This window comes from Danio rerio, chromosome 2 (genome assembly GCF_052040795.2).
Source record: "Danio rerio strain M-AB ecotype USA chromosome 2, GRCz13ab, whole genome shotgun sequence".
Taxonomy (NCBI): Eukaryota; Metazoa; Chordata; class Actinopteri; order Cypriniformes; family Danionidae; genus Danio; species Danio rerio.
The window spans coordinates 2696805-2715581 of NC_141022.1; the positions used below are offsets into that span (position 1 = coordinate 2696805).

Consider the following 18777-nt stretch of genomic DNA (forward strand, 5'->3'; position numbering starts at 1 on the left):
AGATATATGTGTATATGTGTATATCTCTGGCTTTGCATGGCCACAGTCCTCCACTGTACCTTGGTCCCGCATTCATTTCAAAGGAGCGCTACCCTGTAGCAAGATGGCGGCGCTATTGACGCTTTCCGTCCAATAGACAACAAAAGGCCAGGCGTCATCTAGTGTATATATCTATGATTTTTAACAACAAACGATTACCCTTTAAAGACTTTTGCGCACTCTGCGCTTGTTAATAAATTGTATTTGCTTTATTGTGCACCAAATAATGACACAACTTTAAAATCCCATGTTGTGCAGTTTTATACATTTAGATAACATCGATACAGTTTGATATACATATAAAGAGAGAATAAAATATGCTGAATTAAAATATGTATATGTTCAATAAACAGGCGCTGTATTCTGAGATCAAGGGGAAGAAAGAAAAGGTGGATGCTGTGGTCAAAGACTCAGACACATGTGCTGCCTCCATAAAGGTGATACTCCTTTTCATTTATTCATTCATTCTTTCAGTCAGTCATCCATTTATTTATTTATTTGAGACATATATGAGGAGGGATAATAATTTTGCTCTGTTAATATTGCAAGAGGCTCAGTTTTCTGATTTCTATGTTCCCAGGACTACGAGCTCCAGTTGGCGTCTTATAGTGCAGGTCTGGAGACTCTGCTCAACATTCCCATCAAAAAGACTATGCTGCAGTCTCCAGCCACTGTTCTCCGGGAGGAGGTAATCACACCACAACACAATACATATGATTTACTTGAGTATGTGAGCTCTCAAAGCTCCTTTTCTACCTACAATGACTTTAACCACAATGACTGTTTCACTACAGGCAACAGATTTGCAGTCTCGCTACATAGAGCTCCTGACACGATCAAGTGACTACTACAAATTCCTTGGGGAAATGCTGAAAAACATGGAGGAGTTAAAGGTGAAAGTGCTGTTTTAGTTGAAATGTGTTGTGAATACATCTTTGCAGAGCGTTTGCCAAACAGGCATGTCGTTTGTTGGATAAATAATCTGTCAGTGGATCTATCATATATCTGCTCATAGATGGATCAGCTGATAGATGCGGCTTTCAAATGCTCCAGTGTCCGTGTATCTGTGTTTGCACCTTGTGATCAGTGGTAAAGAGTTGTGAAGCAATGACCTTCAGAGCCAATCACAGTCATATCTGTTGAGCATGTGAACACAACAGCCCAGGGGTGGCCAACCCTGTTCCTGGAGAGCCACCTTCCTGCTGATTTCAGTTGCAACCCATATCAAACACACCTGCCTGTAATTATCACGTGGTGTTCAGGTCCTAATTAATTGGTTCAGGTGTGTTTGATATGGGTGGCAACTGTTACTGCAGGAAAGTGGCTCTCCAGGAACAGGGTTTGCCACCCCTGCTATAGCCAATCAGTGGTGTTCAAGAATGTGTGCAACTCAAATATTAGTAAAAAAATATGCACATTTTTAAAATATCGGTATTGATTGGTACCAAAGTCAATACTTTTGACAACCCCTAGAACCTTTAAGGCAGGGGTGTCCAAACTCGGTCCTGGAGGGCTGGTGTCCTGCAGAGTTTAGCTCCAACTTGCCTCAACACACCTGCAAAGATGTTTCTAGAAAGCCTAGTAAAAGCTTGATTAGCTAGCCCAGGTGTGTCTGATTGGGTTTGGAACTAAACTTTGCAGGACACTGGCCCTCCAGGACCGAGTTTGGACATGGCTGCTTTAAGGCACTCTGCGACTATCTTTGAAATGCCTCTCAGGCAGTATGCTCAGGCATTCTGTTTGAATGGGGAATCATGAAGTTCTCCAAAATTGCTTGCCAAGCTTACAATTTAATTTTATATAAGGAATCACCAATGAAATTACGAAAGGAAATAACTATCTCTTTAGTTTCATTTCTGAACCTTAGGATCACACATAATCTGCGGAAACTCACGTCTTATCCAAGCCCCTCCCTCAGAGTTTCATCAGTCTATAGCTATCAATGCTTGACTTTTATACTAGAAGGCGGGGCTTCATTCGTCATATTGACAGTTAGACTTTCCCCATTCAAAACTATACAAGTGACACATCTTGTGTATTCTGTAGTCTTCATTATTGTTACAGTTGGTTTATTGTCACTAACTACTGCTATTCCACTTTTTATTCAGATGCGGAACACCAAAATTGAGCTTTTGGAGGAGGAGCTGAGACGCCTCAAGGACAACCTCAAAGATCAAAACCAGAAGAACAAATCACTGGAGGACAGTTTGACTCGCTTCCGCCTGGAGCTGACCCAGTCCAAAGAGCAGCTCATATCTATGGAGGAGGTGAAGAGAACCCAGGCCAGGCAGTGCAACACTGCTCAGGAAAGCCTGGATAGTACTCAGAACCAGCTGAAGAGTTTACAAGATGAGATGTCCCGCCTTACATTCCTCATCGAGGAGGAAAAGCGCAAGCGAAGGCTGGCCGAGGAGCGTTACACCAACCAGCAGGAGGAGTATGAGCTGGCCATGCGCAAGAGACAGAAAGAACTGGAGGAGCTCACTTTGTCCAAAAGTCAATTTGAAAGAGCCATCAAAGAGAAAGAGCGGGAGATTGAACGGCTGAAATTACAGCTGCAGGATGAGGCCTCCCGACGCTCGGCAGCAGAACTGGAGACCTCAAAGGTAAGAACCCAGTTGAACCAGGACATAAGTAGCCTAAAGCAAACATATGAATCTGAGATCCACGTCACCAAGACCACAGTGCTCAAGTCGGCACAGCAGAAGGATGAGGAATCGGCATCTCTGAGACTTCAGGTGGACAGGTTAACCTCTGAGAAGAGAGATCTGGAAGAGGAGCTAAGGAAACTGCAGCTTTCTTTCTCCCAGACGGAAGCGGCACGACGGAAAGCAGAAGAGGACGCGCATCAGAAGAGATCTATGGCTGCAGATGAAAGCAGATCCAAGAAGGAACTGGAGTCACAGATTCAGATCATAATTCGTCAAAGGGAAGACATTGAAACTAGACACAAGATGGACCTGGCTGATGCAAACAGAGTTGCTCAGGAAAAGACCCGTGAGATCACATTGCTGACGCAAAATTTGCAAGACGAGACCAGGCGGAGGAAAGCAATGGAGGTTGAGAATCAAAGCCTCAGACAGTCTCAGGCTGAAATACTAGCCAAGCAGACTTCAACCACAGAGGTCATCAACAAATTAAAGGTCTCTGAGCAAGAGGTTCTCATTATAAAGAGAGAGTTGGATGTACAGAAAAGTGATAAGATGAAGTTGGAGCAGAATGCCACCAGGTTGCAGAGTCGCATAAATGAACTGCAGTCCAAGGTGAACGAGTTGCAGGCTGAACTGGAGAAAGAGAGAAGGAATAATCAGGATGAGCTCACGAGGAGGAAACGCATGGAAACTGAGTTGGATAGGGTAAATCAGACATGCCGTGAATACACCACTACCATTAGCACTCTGCGGGTCCAACAAGAGAAAGAAAGTTCTTCTGGACGGAGGTACGAGCAGGAGCTTCGCAGTGCAAAAGACGAGTTGGAGAGAAGCCTGAAAGAGTATAAAATCACAGTAGAGAATCTGACCAAAGTCAATGCAGAACTGAAGGCTTTGCAACAGCAGCTTGTACGGGAGCAGGGCCTGGTCCGAGAGGCTAATCAGCGAAATGATTCCCTCTACAAGACTATTGAGGAGAAGAGTCGACTACTAAATGAGAGCACTAGCGAGGTTGAAAAGTTGCAGACCCTCACCCAGAATCTTACCAAAGAGCGCCTGCGGCTTGAGGAGGAACTAAGGAATGTGCGACTCGAGCGGGATGATGCTAAAAGAAGTCTGGGCACCATTGAGAGTGAAAGTGCTTCACGATTGTCTGCCATTCAGTTTCAGTTACAAACCAGCAATAACAGAGCAGTGGAACTGCAGGAACTAATCAATGAACTGACAAAAGAGAGGGAAAGTTTAAGGGTGGAAATCGCCCAAATCCAAAAGCAGTTCTCAGAGGTATTTTATCCTGAGTGACACAAGCAATTTTCTTCTGTATCAGCTGAATCAAAAATACATCACCATTTTCAGCTAACTTTGCTGGATATTGCTTTGCTGCCTAATATTTGTGACTTTTAAACGCACATTTTCTGCATAACACTGCACGGTTGCTGTCTTTCTACTAATTATTTTCCCTTGTTTTCCTTTGTTTTATTCTAACCACGCCTTAATCAAACAATAATTCTTGCCATGCATTGTTCAATCCTCTAATGTTACTAAAAAGCATTCTTTTAACAACACCATTTCTCGTTTATTTTTCAGACATCCATGATGATCCAGCGATCTGATTCAAACTACAAAGACATTGTGCAAGAGAGAGATAGTCTCTTAATCAAACTGAAGCTGCTGCAACAGGACAAAGATAAGCAGCAGCGATATGAAGAGGAGCTCAGGCGCATCAAACTTACCTTGGAATCAGAGACGAAACAGAAGCAACGTCTCCAGGATGAAATCGATAAAATCACCAAGGATTTCAAGTACTGGAAAAGCCAGTACGAGTTAAAAGAGGGGCAGATCAGACAGAGCGAGATGGATAGAGACAGAGTAGAGAGAGACCGAGCCTCCTTACAGAGTGAGATCCAAAGATTGACCGCTGAGCTGAGAAGTGTTGAGGAACGCTACAGAGGTCGTCTTCAGAGCTCAGACAAGGAAATCTCTGAGCTAATGCGTAAGAAGGAGTCTTTGGAAATTGAGCTGAGGAGATTGCAACAGCGTCCAGCTGCAACCTGGAAGCAAACCCAGACAGATGAGATCTCTAAGCCAGTCGTTGAGCAGAAATTGACAGTGCAAGGTCTTCGTGGTGAGGTCTCACTTACAGAGCTTGTCGAGTCTGACTTGCTCGATCAAACTGATTTGGACAAAATAAACCGAGGACAGCTAACCAGCAAAGATATCGAGCACAAGCTCAAATCATACCTTGGTGGCTCTGATTGTATCGCTGGCATCTATGATGAGGCCAAGGATAGAGTCATGCCTTTTTACCAGGCGATGAAAGATGGTCTACTCCGACGAGGAACCACACTGGAGCTCCTGGAGGCCCAGGCTGCCTCTGGTTTCATAATTGACCCAGTTAACAATGTCTGTATGACCGTTGAAGAAGCTTGGAAGAGAGGTCTTGTAGGGAAGGAGTTCAAAGACAAACTCCTGTCTGCTGAGAAGGCTGTGACAGGATACAAAGATCCCGCAACAGGAAAGATCATCTCACTCTTCCAAGCTATTGAGAAAGAGATCATTGAGAAAGGCCATGGAATCAGACTGCTGGAAGCTCAGATAGCCAGCGGTGGGATTATTGATCCCAAAGGTAGCCATCGAATTGATGTGGAAGTAGCTTACAGGAAGGGTTACTTTGACCGTGAGATGAATGAGATTTTGTCCTATGAAGGGGATGACACCAAAGGTTTCTTTGATCCCAACACCCATGAAAACCTCACATATCTAGAGCTGAAAAAGAGGTGCATTAAAGATCCCAAGACTGGGCTCATGCTTTTGCCTTTAAATGACAAGCAGAAACCAAAGCAGACGACAACCCAGAAGAACACACTACGCAAAAGAAGAGTAGTGATAGTAGACCCTGACACTGGTAAAGAGATGACTGTACGAGAAGCGTACCATCGAGAGTTAATCGACTATGACACCTTTCTGGAACTTTCCGAACAAGAGTGCGAGTGGGAGGAGATCACGATTGAAACATCTGATGGAAACAAGCGTTTACTTATTGTCGATCGCAAAACTGGAATCCAGTATGACATTCAGGAGTCCCTACAGAGGGGAATTATCAATAAGCAAACTTTGGAAAAGTACCGTGCAGGGACTATGACGCTCACCGAGTTTGCAGCTCTGATCACTAGTAAAAGCAACAGCTCTGAGCTTGCCATCTTCTCCAGCAGTCCTGAGGATGTAGCCACTTGCAGCAGTCCCACACAGCCATCATCCCCAACCGTCCGCAAACGATTTGCAAGTGTTTCCATAACACTATCCCCTCCATCTGATATTTTTGACGACCAGAGCCCTGTGGGAGCAATATTCGATACGGAGACCCTTGAGAAGATAACCATCCCCGAGGCTCAGCGACGTGGAATAGTGGACAACATCACCGCTCAGCGTCTTCTTGAAGCGCAGGTTTGCTCCGGAGGAATTATCAATCCCGCTACAGGCCAGAGACTATCTCTGAAAGACGCCGTACAGCAAAGCCTCATCGATGAAGACATGAGCGTCAAGCTAAAACCAGCGCAGAAGGCTTATGACGGTTTTGAGGATGTGAAGACCAAGAGGAAACTTTCTGCTGCCGAAGCCATGAAGGAAAAATGGTTGCCTTACGAAGCCGGCCAGAGGTTTCTAGAGTTCCAGTATCTCACAGGTGGACTCATAGAACCAGGAACTGGACGCCGTGTCAGCATTGAGGAGGCCATCCGGAAAGGGTGGCTTGATGGCAAAGGTGCACAAAAGCTGCAAGATACCAGGAACTACATTAAGAACCTTACCTGTCCCAAAACCAAGCTTAAAATCTCATACAAAGAGGCGATGGATAACTGCATGGTGGAGGAGAACAATGGCATGAAGATGCTCCAGGCGACCTCCATGTCTACCAAAGGCATAAGCAGCCCCTATAATGTGTCCTCTGGGCCAAGCTCTCGTTCTGGATCCAGAGCCGGATCCCGAACAGGCTCAAGAAGTGGATCGCGCAGAGGCAGTGTCGACTACAGCTCTTCATCTGTTTCTTACACCTTCTTCTCCTCTGCTTCTTAATGCCGCTATAATTTCGATGCTTAACATGTACAATTTTAGATCTTAGAATGATTTTCTATTGAGTTCCAGTATGGGTTTGGGATGCAGACTGTAGATTGACTAGTTTGACTTGCTTTTATAGTTATTAGCAGTGATATATTTCCTTGGGTGTATTTTTAGATTATGAATGCAACAGATTTAAGTGCCTTTGATTATTTTTAGAAGGGGAATTTTAGATTCATCATGACATTTAACAGTGTTTTTGTCATACCTTATTTGGTTTGTTTGCTATACAAAGTTGTACTGAAATATTTTACTTTGCCTGTTTTATTGACTTTTTATATAGAATTAATTTAGAAGACACTTCTATCCTAATTGACTTCCAAATATGAAAAATAAGCAGCGTTTTCACATTGTTTAGAAAGTTAGAATCATCTACCGACTTAGTATCAACATGTATTTACATATTTCAAAGTAGAAATCTGATATATTTTGAGATTTGCCTCTAATGAATGAATATTTGATTTGATTGTGTTTATATGGAGAATTTTAAACAATAAATTCTATCAAACTATTATTCTTTCTGTTCATTTTTTACTCTTCAAACCTTTATTCCAGATTTACCTTACAATCTAAGTTTAATGAGAAACTTTTATGCAATATGATTTATGTAACACTTCACAAAAAAGCTGTAAGGCAAATATGCCACCCAATGTGCATTTTGGATGATGGTTTGGTCTGATTTTATAGTGTCTAGACAAAAGCGGAAATTTGGGCTTGTTCCAATAGCCACAGGAGCACATGCATGTGACAGGAAATAGTGTAAGGCTGTGCCACTTCTGAAGAAGGCCAAATCTCAGTGCACTTAAAGCAGGGGTGCCCAAACATTTTCTTAAAAAGGGCCAAAAACCAAACTTGATTAAGGCTAGTGGGCTGCAGGAAAATACAGTTGTCATGGATAAGTTCCTAATTTATTTACTAATAGTTATAATAACTGGAAATTATTGCTTTGTGTTTCTGCAGTTTGCTTTCATTAAGTCTGATTACAAAAAAATATTACATTTTTACCATCAGAAGCTGCTTCATACAATGCTGCCACACAACTGTGTTTAAACCCCTTATAAAAGTGATTTTTTTTTGCATAATAGGTCCCATTTAATTTATTATTTTCAAGATAAAATGCCCCCAAATACACATACAAACATTATTTATAAAGATAAATAGGTTGATTTTTGCTTAATATGTACTCTTTAATGACAAGTAAACATTCCAATTGAAACGAAATGATACCTTTTATAAGTAGAAACAACACCCTGTTGAAAAAAACTACTTAAACCAGCCTGGGCTGGTTTTAGCTGGTCAACCAGCCTGGTTTGAGAGGGGGTTTGGCCATTTCCAGGTTGGTTTCCAACCATTTCCAGCCGGGTCTTAGCTAGATCAGGCTGGAAAATGACCAGCTAAAACCAGCTGGACCAGTCTGGTTTAAGCAGAAGCTGGTTTTGGCTGGGATCCCACCCTGGGTAGGCTGGTCAAGCTGAATTTAGCTGGTCATCTCCCAGCCTGACTAGCTAAGACCAGGCTGGAAATGGCTAAAACCCCTCTAAAAGCAGGCTGATGGAACAGCTAAAACCTTGGCGTTTTTTTTTTTTTCATCTGGGACGTTTATATAGTTTATTTTAAAGCGTAAAGTAATGAAAAATCAAAGTGTGTAAATAAATTGTTTGTGTCCCTGTCTGGCAAGGGTATACTTGGACCAATTACTGGAAATAGCATGTTATCTAGATAAGTGGTCAACTAAAGCCCTTGGCAGCATCTGAAATAGCACACTTTATATAACAAACAAATAAATATAGAGTAGGCCTTGAAGCCAATTTCTAATTCACAGTAACGTACAAGATCGAGTACGCAAAATGATCGGGAACTACTTCCGGTAAGATTCTGAAGCTTCTGATGGATGGAAACTGTCTTATTATGTTTGTTTTAATCATGTATTACCATAAACACACTTGCGTGTAGAGGAAGTAGTTCGTTGATCGTTTACTGACATTATTCATTTCCCCATTCATAGGCAAATTAATCGAAAGTTCTAAAACAATAGGCTAATACAAAACATCCGCGTTGCAGTATAGCGACTCAACTAAAGATAGTCACATGAAAACGACAGCAGTGAATGAATGATGTATTGAAAAATACGAAAAAATACAACAATTGATCGTACATTTTTGAACCACACTATTACTTGAATATGTTGTATAAACAAATTAACTACACCATTTTCTTGAACCTAAAGTCCACAGTATTTATTACAGTTGATAACCATTAGGTGGCGTTATTGTACTTGTATGTAATCCACCAGTAAAAAAACACTAGCAAAACGAGTATTTCGCTGGTTGTGTGTGTAATTAATTTCTGTGTGTGCATAGATACACAGCATTATGTTTCTTGTCTTTCAATAAAACAAATCAATAGTCTTTGTATCTAGTTAATTAATGTATCCCCACTGAAAAAAAAAAACAGTTTAAACTAGCCTGGGCTGGTTGGCTGGTTTTAGCTGGTCGACCAGACTTTTAGATGGGTTTTGGCAACTTCCAGGCTGGTTTTCAGCCATTTCCAGCCTGGTCTGGTCCATCTGGGAGATGACCAAAAACCTATGGCCAGTTTAAATCAAGCTGGTCAAGCAGGCTTTAGCTGGTCATTTTCCAGCCTGACCAGCTAAGACCAGGCTGGAAATGGTGAAAACCAGCCTGGAAGTGGCCAAAACCCCTCTAAAACCAGGCTGGTTGACCAGCTAAAACCAGCCAACCAGCTTAGGCTGGTTTAAGCTGTTTTTTAGCAGGGTAGTGTAGCAATATTCAGTCCACAATTTATTCAAAAGATACAAATATTCAAAAGATATTTGAATCTGACCCTGCTAAAAAATCCAGCTTAAACCAGCCTAGGCTGGTTTTAGCTGGTCGACCAGGCTGGTTTTAGAGGGGTTTTGGCCACTTCCAGGCTGGTTTCCAGCCTGGTCTTAGCTGGTCAGGCTTGAAAACTACCAGCTAAATCCAGCTAAAGCCAGCTTGACCAGCCTGGTTTAAGATGGATATAGCTGGTTTTGGCTGGGCTCCCAGCCTGCTAGGCTGGTCAAGCTAGTTTTAGCTGGTCATCTCCCAGCCTAACCAGCTAAGACCAGGCTGGAAAAGGCTGGAAACCAGCCTGGAAGTGGCCAAAACCCCTCTAAAACCAGGCTGGTTTACCAGCTAAAACCAGCCAACCAGCCTAGGCTGGTTTAAGCTGGATTTTTCAGCAGGGAGAATTACATGCTATTGTAATTATTTGCTAATATTTGAATATTTCCCAAGGGATGTTTGACAGAGCAAGGACATTTTTTCACAGTATATCTAATATGTCTTTTCTGGAGAATGTCTGTTTTGTTTATTTTTGATATGTATTTACATTTATTGTTTTCAAGCAAGTATCTATTTACATACATATTTATTTATATATTTACTTACAAACTTACATACATACTTATTTTCTAACATACATACATATTACTTTATTTAGTTCAATACTTATTTACTTACGTATTTACTTATTTACTTACATGGTTATTTATTTACAGACCTATTTACCTGTTTATTTACATATTTTTTTTACTTGCTTATTTACTATCAAATATACAATTATACTGATTATTTATTTATTTATTTACTTACATACTTATTTACTAACATACATACATATTAATTTATTTACTTAAATACTTTTTAAATACTTATTTACTTACATATCTATTTACTTATTTAATAACATTACATACATACTGATGAATTAATTAATTTATTTACTTAAATACTTATTTACTTACTAAACTAGATATTTACAAAGGAGCCTACAATTCACACCCGCTCACCAAGACATGGTCATCAGAACAGTAAATCAAACCATGTTGATTCCTTAATAAACACAATACCTCTATTGTGTGATGGCTACTCACATTACACCAGGATTACCGGTTTCTTTAAACATGGAAATGAATTCATTATACTCCACTGGTCTCCGTCAGATTTCAAGGCCCTAATGGAGTGTAGTGAAAGGGAAGATTTGTACGATGTATGACATCGATGACTCTATCTCAGAGAAATGTGTCCAGCTTTCACAAGGTAGCTCATTTTAATGATGAAAAATGCTATCATTGTGCTACTAACCCCAAACCGCTCAATCCCTCAGAACCAATCAAATCCACAATGTTGCGAGCATAATCTGATGGGTAGGATAAAATGTCAGGATACCTGTAATGGCAAGGTGAACCTAATAATGTGGCCGTGTTTAAAAGAAATGAGAAAGATGATCCTTGTGGTGTAACAGACAAATAATTATAGAGGTGTGTGCAGCTCTATCCTGTTTGCCCTCCAGGTGTTCACACCAGTCACGTATCAGGAAGCTGCATTTCTTGGCACCACAATCATCTTTTTACACCGTTCATCGTGAGTTTGCATGTTCATTTGACCAATTCGTCCTTATATGTTATGTCATTATATATATAAAATGCTTGATTCTGATTGGCTGATGAGTTATTATCAGATAAACACACAGATAAAGTAGTTCCGGCAGGTTTTGAGTGCATTACAGCTGCTATTTCCAAGCTACAACAATCAGAAATAACATCAGTACACAAATGAAGGCTTTGGAGGAGATGTGGAGGAAATTAGTGCTACACACAGGAGCAGTTTGAGGACAGAAACCTGACAAATGACCTAAATACAACACCTGAACAGTGACTTTAGCTGAGGGAACAGTAGTATAAGCTAAATAATAAACTTAACTCCATTGAACAATTTAAAAAATAATGCAAAACTTCATCGGACATACATTATTTTGCTAATATTTTAAAGGCCAGTGGTCTAATTATTCCTTACATATATGGTATATCATTATACATGCACCCAAGTCACGTTAGAATCTACACGAAGCCAAAACATATACCATATTTATTACATATTACAAATTTTGGATGTCACAGTGGAGCAGTGAGTAGCACGATCACCTCACAGCAAAAAGGTTGCTGGTTTGAGCCTCGGCATTTCTGTGTGGAGTTTGCATGTTCTCCCGTTTTGGCATGGGTTTCCTCCGGGTGCTCCGGTTTCCACTACAAGTCCAAACACATGCGCTATAGGCGAATTGAATAAGCTAAAATTATCCGTAGTGTATGTGTGTGAATGGGAGTGCATGGATGTTTTCGTTTGCAGCTGGAAGAGTGTGAAAACAAATGCTGGATAAGTTGGCGGTTCATTCTGCTGTGGCGACCCCTGATTAATAAAGCGACTAAGCCGAAAATAAAATAAATATATATTGTTAAACTTGGTGTATTAAGCGAACAGAGCTTATATAGAGTCACAGTGACTCAGCTCAACATTGTAAGCCATCTATCGAGTCATACAAGTATTACAGTTGATCCAGAGCACCGAATGTTCATTTAAATACATGTTTGAGTTCAGACTACACACATTTAAAGGCTACAGATTCCAGCCTATTTATGTATTCAACCGCATTAAGAAGCAGAACTAGAAATATACTCCAAATTAAATAATGATCGGTGATTATATTTCGACTGTAAAAGTAGTGGAAAGTGTTATTTTTATTTATTTATTCATGTTTTACATTGTTTAGGCAAAGACATAAGATGCATTGTGACTTTTTAGTACGTCATCAATTCGTGTTTCCTTTGATTTTATTTAAATTAGCGCATTAATATGCAAAATAGAATTGATGCAGAAGGCTTCAGCAAACACAGTTTATCTGACGTCAATTACGAACTGCAGATTTCAGATACACTGCAGTAAAATGTTTATTTATTACAAGATTTAGACACTGAGTGACAGTCATATGCATAAATAGACTACATGAGTACCGCAGTTTAATGTAAACGCGTTTAATTAATCAAAATAAACATAAATAAATACAGTACGAAGACGCCCTTTCCTGTTTATGACAATTAAATGTGAATTACAGTCTGTCTTTGATGAGTACTGACCTCGGCTGCACTCATAAGGTCGCACCCCTCACATGCGGGGAAAAAACTCCTTTGAAACTCATCTGAAAGGCGGATTTTTTCAAAATAAAGGTTTAACATTTAAATTATGATTTCAGAAATGTGTATGAATAATTACGTCTTATGTTTCACAGCTGATTTAAATTATAAAAGTCAATTGGGGTTAAAGGTTATGGATGTTTCCAAATGTGTGATCTCCCAGCTGCGCTGGAAAGTTGCCTTGTTGTAGACTTTTATTTTGTCGCGCGCATTGCCTGACAGTTGCGTCACTTTGACGTAAGCTATGTTACATCACAGTGTTCCCGGCACGCCGACAGTCACACGCAGCAGTTGAACCGGCGAAAAGAGAGCAGCTTTTCTTCTCTACAGTGGGAAATACTAATATAGGTATGCCTTACATCTTATTATAGCATCTAAATATTTAGCCTCATATATTTAAAGCTTAAATTATCCAAGATAATCTTATATAAGCCACAACGAGAGTGATTTTTGTGTTTTTGGAGACTTGTGAGGAGGAAATGGCTCCACTTAAATCGAATTTGATAGTCAAATTTAAATTAAAATATTATTTTCTTGTCCGTTTGCTAGTTTTATTACATATATACGCTGTTCTTTTAATTTAAACCGTGTAAAATATATATTTTAAAACGGCCTGAACGCATCGCTTGACCTTCATATATGACATGAGTATCAGTTTTGAACTCGGTTATTCAGATAAACTGATTGATTTTCGTTATCCACTCATATTTATGATTAACCATTTCTTGATACCGCTCACAAATAGCCTAACATCACATTTTAAAAATAATTTCCTCCTTAATTAATAAATTTTTATTTATTTTTTTATTGTTCAGCACAGTTTAATATAGTTAACATCAATGTGAATTGTGTTTGACTTATTTACTGGCCGGTTTGTTTAACTATATTATATTTGGCTTAATACAAGTGGAAACCTGGCAGCGGCACAAAATAAGCATAATAAAAAATTCCAAATTAAAAATTTCTGCAGAGAATTACACTATGACCTTTAATAATTTCTAATCGTTGTTTTCCCCCTATAATTTTTCATTTTAGCCAAGATGAGCGACATTGGATACGAAGACAATGAGTCCAAGTTGATGAGAAAAATCAAGCAGAATCCATTCGTCCCTGCAGGTAAACTGTTGTGAATTATTAATATTAGATATGAAATTGGTCATGTTTTTATTTTCGGTTTATGGGGTTTCTATTTGTTAAGTTTTTTTATTAAAAGTTTTCAGTATTTCAATGTTTGAGAAGATAAATTGTCAACGTGTGTAACGGATGTATTAATATTCAGATAAAACAACAATCTCATTCTGTGCTTTTGAATGTCTCTCAAATAATAAATGATCATCCTAAATTTGATTATATTCTAAGCGATTTTTAGGCAAGCCTAGTGGTTTAAAGGTTAATGGCAACGTATAGAGAGTAAAACTGGCAGTGAATTAGTGTTTGTGGCTGTACTGTGATCCATACATTTTCTTTTATCATGAAATCAAATGATTCTTGTTCTAGATATGAACTACTGTTACTCAGAATTACATTTTAGTGGGAGTCTTACTGTAAATCATGTTTAAAGAAGAATGTTAGTCATTTTTTGGCTCAGGAGTGAATAAGAGGCTGAATTTTACTGTACGGAAAAGTTTTATTGCAAGTTTTTTGATAGTTGAAGGCAAAATAATTAACCGTCTTGTGAAATTAAAAGTTTGAAATCCAAAATTAAATATATAATGCACTGTTAATGATTGATACAACATTTTAGTAGTTATTTTGCATAGGATACTAGTATTCAGATTAAAGTGAAATTTATAGGCTAACCCTAACCCTAATTAGAATAATTAGGCAAGTCATTGTACTACAGTAATTAGTTCTGTAGCCAATCAATGTTTCTAAAGGGGGGTGAATAATATTGACCGTAAAATAGTTTTACAAAATTTTAAAACTGCTTTCATTTCTTAATAAAAAACACTTTAATCGAGGTTAAAAAAAACCTAATTGCTCTACTTTGACTGTCTTTCAAGGGATGGCTGGGTTCTTTGCCATTGTGGCGTACAGACTGTTCAAGCTGAAGAGCCGAGGAGACACCAAGATGTCAGTGCACCTGATTCACATGCGTGTGGCTGCACAAGGCTTCGTGGTCGGAGCCATGACTTTAGGTGAGACAGTCTTCATCACAATACACATGCATGGCTTAAAGTACACATGAATTTCAAACTAACCATATTTATTTTGTTAGCTCACATTGCTAGTTTTTGTGGTGAATCGTTCATCTATGCATGCCATTAAAAAAATAAAATAAAACAATAGTTTACCTTTGTGATCTTTAACGGAAGTCTGAAATGCACTTCCTGTTAGTTTCCAGTCAAATTGTCAGATTAGGTCCGTCTGAGGTATTGGGTGTGGCTAACACTCTTAACCACGCCCCTTCAGCTGTCAGTTTTGACAATAAACAGAAATGGTGTGGAGGAGGAATCTGTTAGGTTGTAAGAACTCTCCTAAAACTAATTTACAGGGATCTTTCTAAATGAAACACCTATTTTACTACATCCAATAAGCCTGCAATCGAAATAAAACAAGCCACGCCCACTGTTTTCTCATTTGACATTCTGTTTTTGATTGAAATGCCTACTTTACTACATCCAATCAGCTCACAGTCGGAAAAAAACAAGCCACGTCCACTGTTTTCTCATTTAATAATCTGTTTCTGATTGAAATGCCTACTTTACTACATCCAATCAGCTCGCAGTTGAAAAAAAAAAAAACAAGCCACGCCCACTGTTATCTCGTTTAATATTCTCTTTCTGAATGAAATGCCTACTTTAATACATCCAATCAGCTCACAGTAGAAATACCAAGCCACACCCACTGTTCTCTCATTTGATATTCTGTTTCTGATTGAAATGCCTACTTCGTCCAATCAGCTTGCAATTGAAAAAAAACAAGCCACACCCATTCTTTTTTCATTTGAAATTCTATTTCTGATTGAAATGCCTACTTTACTACATCCAATCAGCTCACAGTTGAAAAAAAAAAGCCACGCCCACTGTTTTCTCATTTAATAATCCGTTTCTGATTGAAATGCCTACTTTACTACATCCAATCAGCTCGCAGTAGAAATAACAAGCCACAACCAACGGTTTTCTCATTTGACATTGTTTCTGATTGAAATGCCTACTTTACTTCGTCCAATCAGCTTGCAATCGAAAAAAACAAGCCACACCCATTATTTTCTCATTTGAAATTCTATTTCTGATTGAAATGCCTACTTTACTACATCCAATCAGCTCACAGTTGAAAAAAAAAGCCACGCCCACTGTTTTCTCATTTAATATTCTGTTTCTGATTGAAATGCCTACTTTACTTCTGATGTGATTTTTATTATATATATTTTTCCTGTTGTAGCTGTGAAGTGACTCAAATCATTCAGCGTAGTGATATAAAACTGTAAAGCACTCAAAACCTGCCGGATCTACTTCATCTGTGCGGTTAGCTGAGAATAACTGCACACCTTAGAATACTCATCAACCAGTCAGAATCAAGCATCCAACATCCAAATCAGTAGTCTAAAACTGGACTCCTGGAGGGCCGCAGCATAGTTTAGCTCCTACCACCTCCAACTCGCACCTGCTTTATAGTCTCCAGTAGTCTCGAACACCTTGATTAGTTCGATCAGCTGTGTTTGATTAGGGTTGGAAACTCTACAGAGCTGCGGTCATCCAGGAATCCAGTTTGAGACCTATAGACTGTAATAAGGAAGAATTGGCCAATCAGAATCCAGCATTAAGACCTGTGGTATAATGTGTTGTATGTCTGTTTTTGTGTACAGGAGTCATCTATTCGATGTACAACGAGTATATTCTGAAACCCGCCGAAGCACAGAAGGCGCTGGAGCAGAAAGCGTTGGAAAAGAAGTGAAGAGTTTTGTTGGTTTCCTGAGATATCCTTCGTACCACCTCATATTAAGGTGTCCCTTAAAGTGTATTTATAGCGAACTTTTTGTTTACTTATTTCTTTACACCGTTTCCTATTTAAACCTAATAAGCCTCGGATCAGGAGGTTTGTGTGTTCATGGCACGTTTGAGGAATGACAAAATAGTTCCTATTTTGAATCTGCCAACTATTATTTATTTCTCATATCAGTAACGCGCTGATAATCACAGTATAAAATGTATTTTATTTTATTTTTGGAGTTTTTTCAAAAGTTTTGCTGCTTTTATTTTCATTTTGTGCCCTAGTTTTATGAATAAGGTGTGGCATGAAAACCTTTGTACCTTCTAATTTAGGATTTTTTTCTTGTATTATTTATATAGACTAGCAGAGCCAATAATGCACACATTTATATAGCGCATTTATTGTGTATTGCCATACACCCAAAGCACTTTACAATTGTGTGAGGGCATCTCTAACATAAGTCTAGTCTTTATTCATAAACACACTGAACCTTATATGGGGAATTTACCCGTGTTAAATTACTATGGTACTAGGAGCCCCTAACAGGATATTCAGGAGTTCAGTCAACGCACAGTTTTGTTTCGTCAGTTTGAAGAGTGTGTGTGTTTGAGAGAGAAAGTGTGTGTGTGTGAAAGTATTAGCATGTTATTTCCTAGATTGAATGGTTGTGTATCTGTCTGGAGCGATTATTTCACCTCTTTGTTTTATATTTCGACATAAATTCACAAAGTCCTAGTTTTAGAGTGAGCTATATTTTGAGGATCTCAGCTTCAACTTTGTTTATCTTTGCCAATAAAATAAAGAAAAAATGTGTAATTTTAAATGAGACTGATTTTTTTTATATATTGCGTTTCCGGAGTAAATCTTCCTGTTGCTTTGACAGATTTCAGGTCATTCTGAGTTGCAGAGATGGAAGAAATGCATTGCAAAAATTGTTTAAGTTTCTAGTCTGAATATCTAAAAATTCTTAAATCAAGTAGCATTTTCAGCATAAGCACAAAATATTTAGACTTGAGAATTAATAAGGCAAAATTAAGTGAGTTTTTCCTTAAAGGTGCCGTATGTAAGTGTGACACCCAGTGTTTAAACTAGGTATTGCACACCTGGTTAAAAACACACAAGCACAGGTTGCCAGATTGACGACACCAACCGGAATGTGCCAGACAATCGAGCCTAAAGGCTGATTTAAGTCTGATTTAAATCATGTTGTAAATAAAAACAACAACACTCAAAAGATGGAGTATTTTACATATTAAAGGAGATTTTGTCCTAACCAACACCTGAAATCTATATTTTAGAAACAGCTTTTATTTCTCACAGCTGAACAACAGAAAACTGACAATGATCAGTTCAGGTACACCTCATGTGCTTTATTCAATGTTAAATGCTAATAATGTGAGTTTGAATGCCATTTTACTTGACATTTATTGCCATACTACTGAAAGCAGCAGCAGATAGTTCATCTTATATCTGGAAAATAAAATAAACTGATTGAAACTGAACTTTAGAACTGAGACTCAGTGCAGACCAACACAAAACACAAGACACAAAAGACAGAAAATATTACTTTACAAACTGTATTGTAAATAAATTATATGAACATTTTCATATTAGTCAATAATTATACTAAAATTAATTTAAAAACTGAATAAATATAATTTACACACATTTACACAAGTAAATAAACAGAATCAATGATGAGCTAAAGATTCCGTGTGGGCCTACCAGTTAATAACCACCTCATGTGGAACTCTGAACCTGTGTCTCATTTCGGAGTCTGCTACAGTCCACCGGAGGTCGCATTTTGGTCCAGACACGCACTTTAAGAGCCTTCCTGGCTGAATGAATGAAGTGGGCTGTTTTCCAACAAAGCAACCCGGAGTGCTGAAATATAATTGGCTACACTGGCAGTGGGCGGGGTAAAAGAACCAACACAAAGACAGACGTTCCAGCACGTAACGCACATTTTCAAAGCAGAAGATCTGACTTCAGCATTGCTTTTTAGATAAATATGTTAACTGAGCATGT

At 38.8% G+C, this 18777-nt stretch overlaps 2 protein-coding genes across 5 annotated transcripts in view; both read left to right on the top strand.

Moving 5' to 3' along the window:
• The window catches only part of dspa (desmoplakin a), a 50165-nt gene extending 42538 nt beyond the window's left edge, over nt 1-7627 (top strand). Inside the window, 5 exon segments of one of the 4 annotated variants that reach the window (NM_001423755.1) lie at nt 393-476; nt 620-727; nt 834-932; nt 2148-3974; nt 4278-7627. In NM_001423755.1, the coding sequence (NP_001410684.1) occupies nt 393-476; nt 620-727; nt 834-932; nt 2148-3974; nt 4278-6761 (4602 nt within the window). In that variant the 3' untranslated portion in view covers nt 6762-7627. 4 annotated transcript variants of the gene reach the window in all.
• Nucleotides 7628-13062: 5435 nt separating this feature from the next.
• Nucleotides 13063-17572, top strand: higd1a (HIG1 hypoxia inducible domain family, member 1A). Its single transcript, NM_200100.2, is given in 4 exon segments — nt 13063-13164; nt 13852-13932; nt 14820-14954; nt 16625-17572. Coding segments are annotated over 3 exon segments (300 nt in total). The 5' UTR covers nt 13063-13164; nt 13852-13856; the 3' UTR covers nt 16714-17572.
• Nucleotides 17573-18777: the final 1205 nt, after the last annotated feature.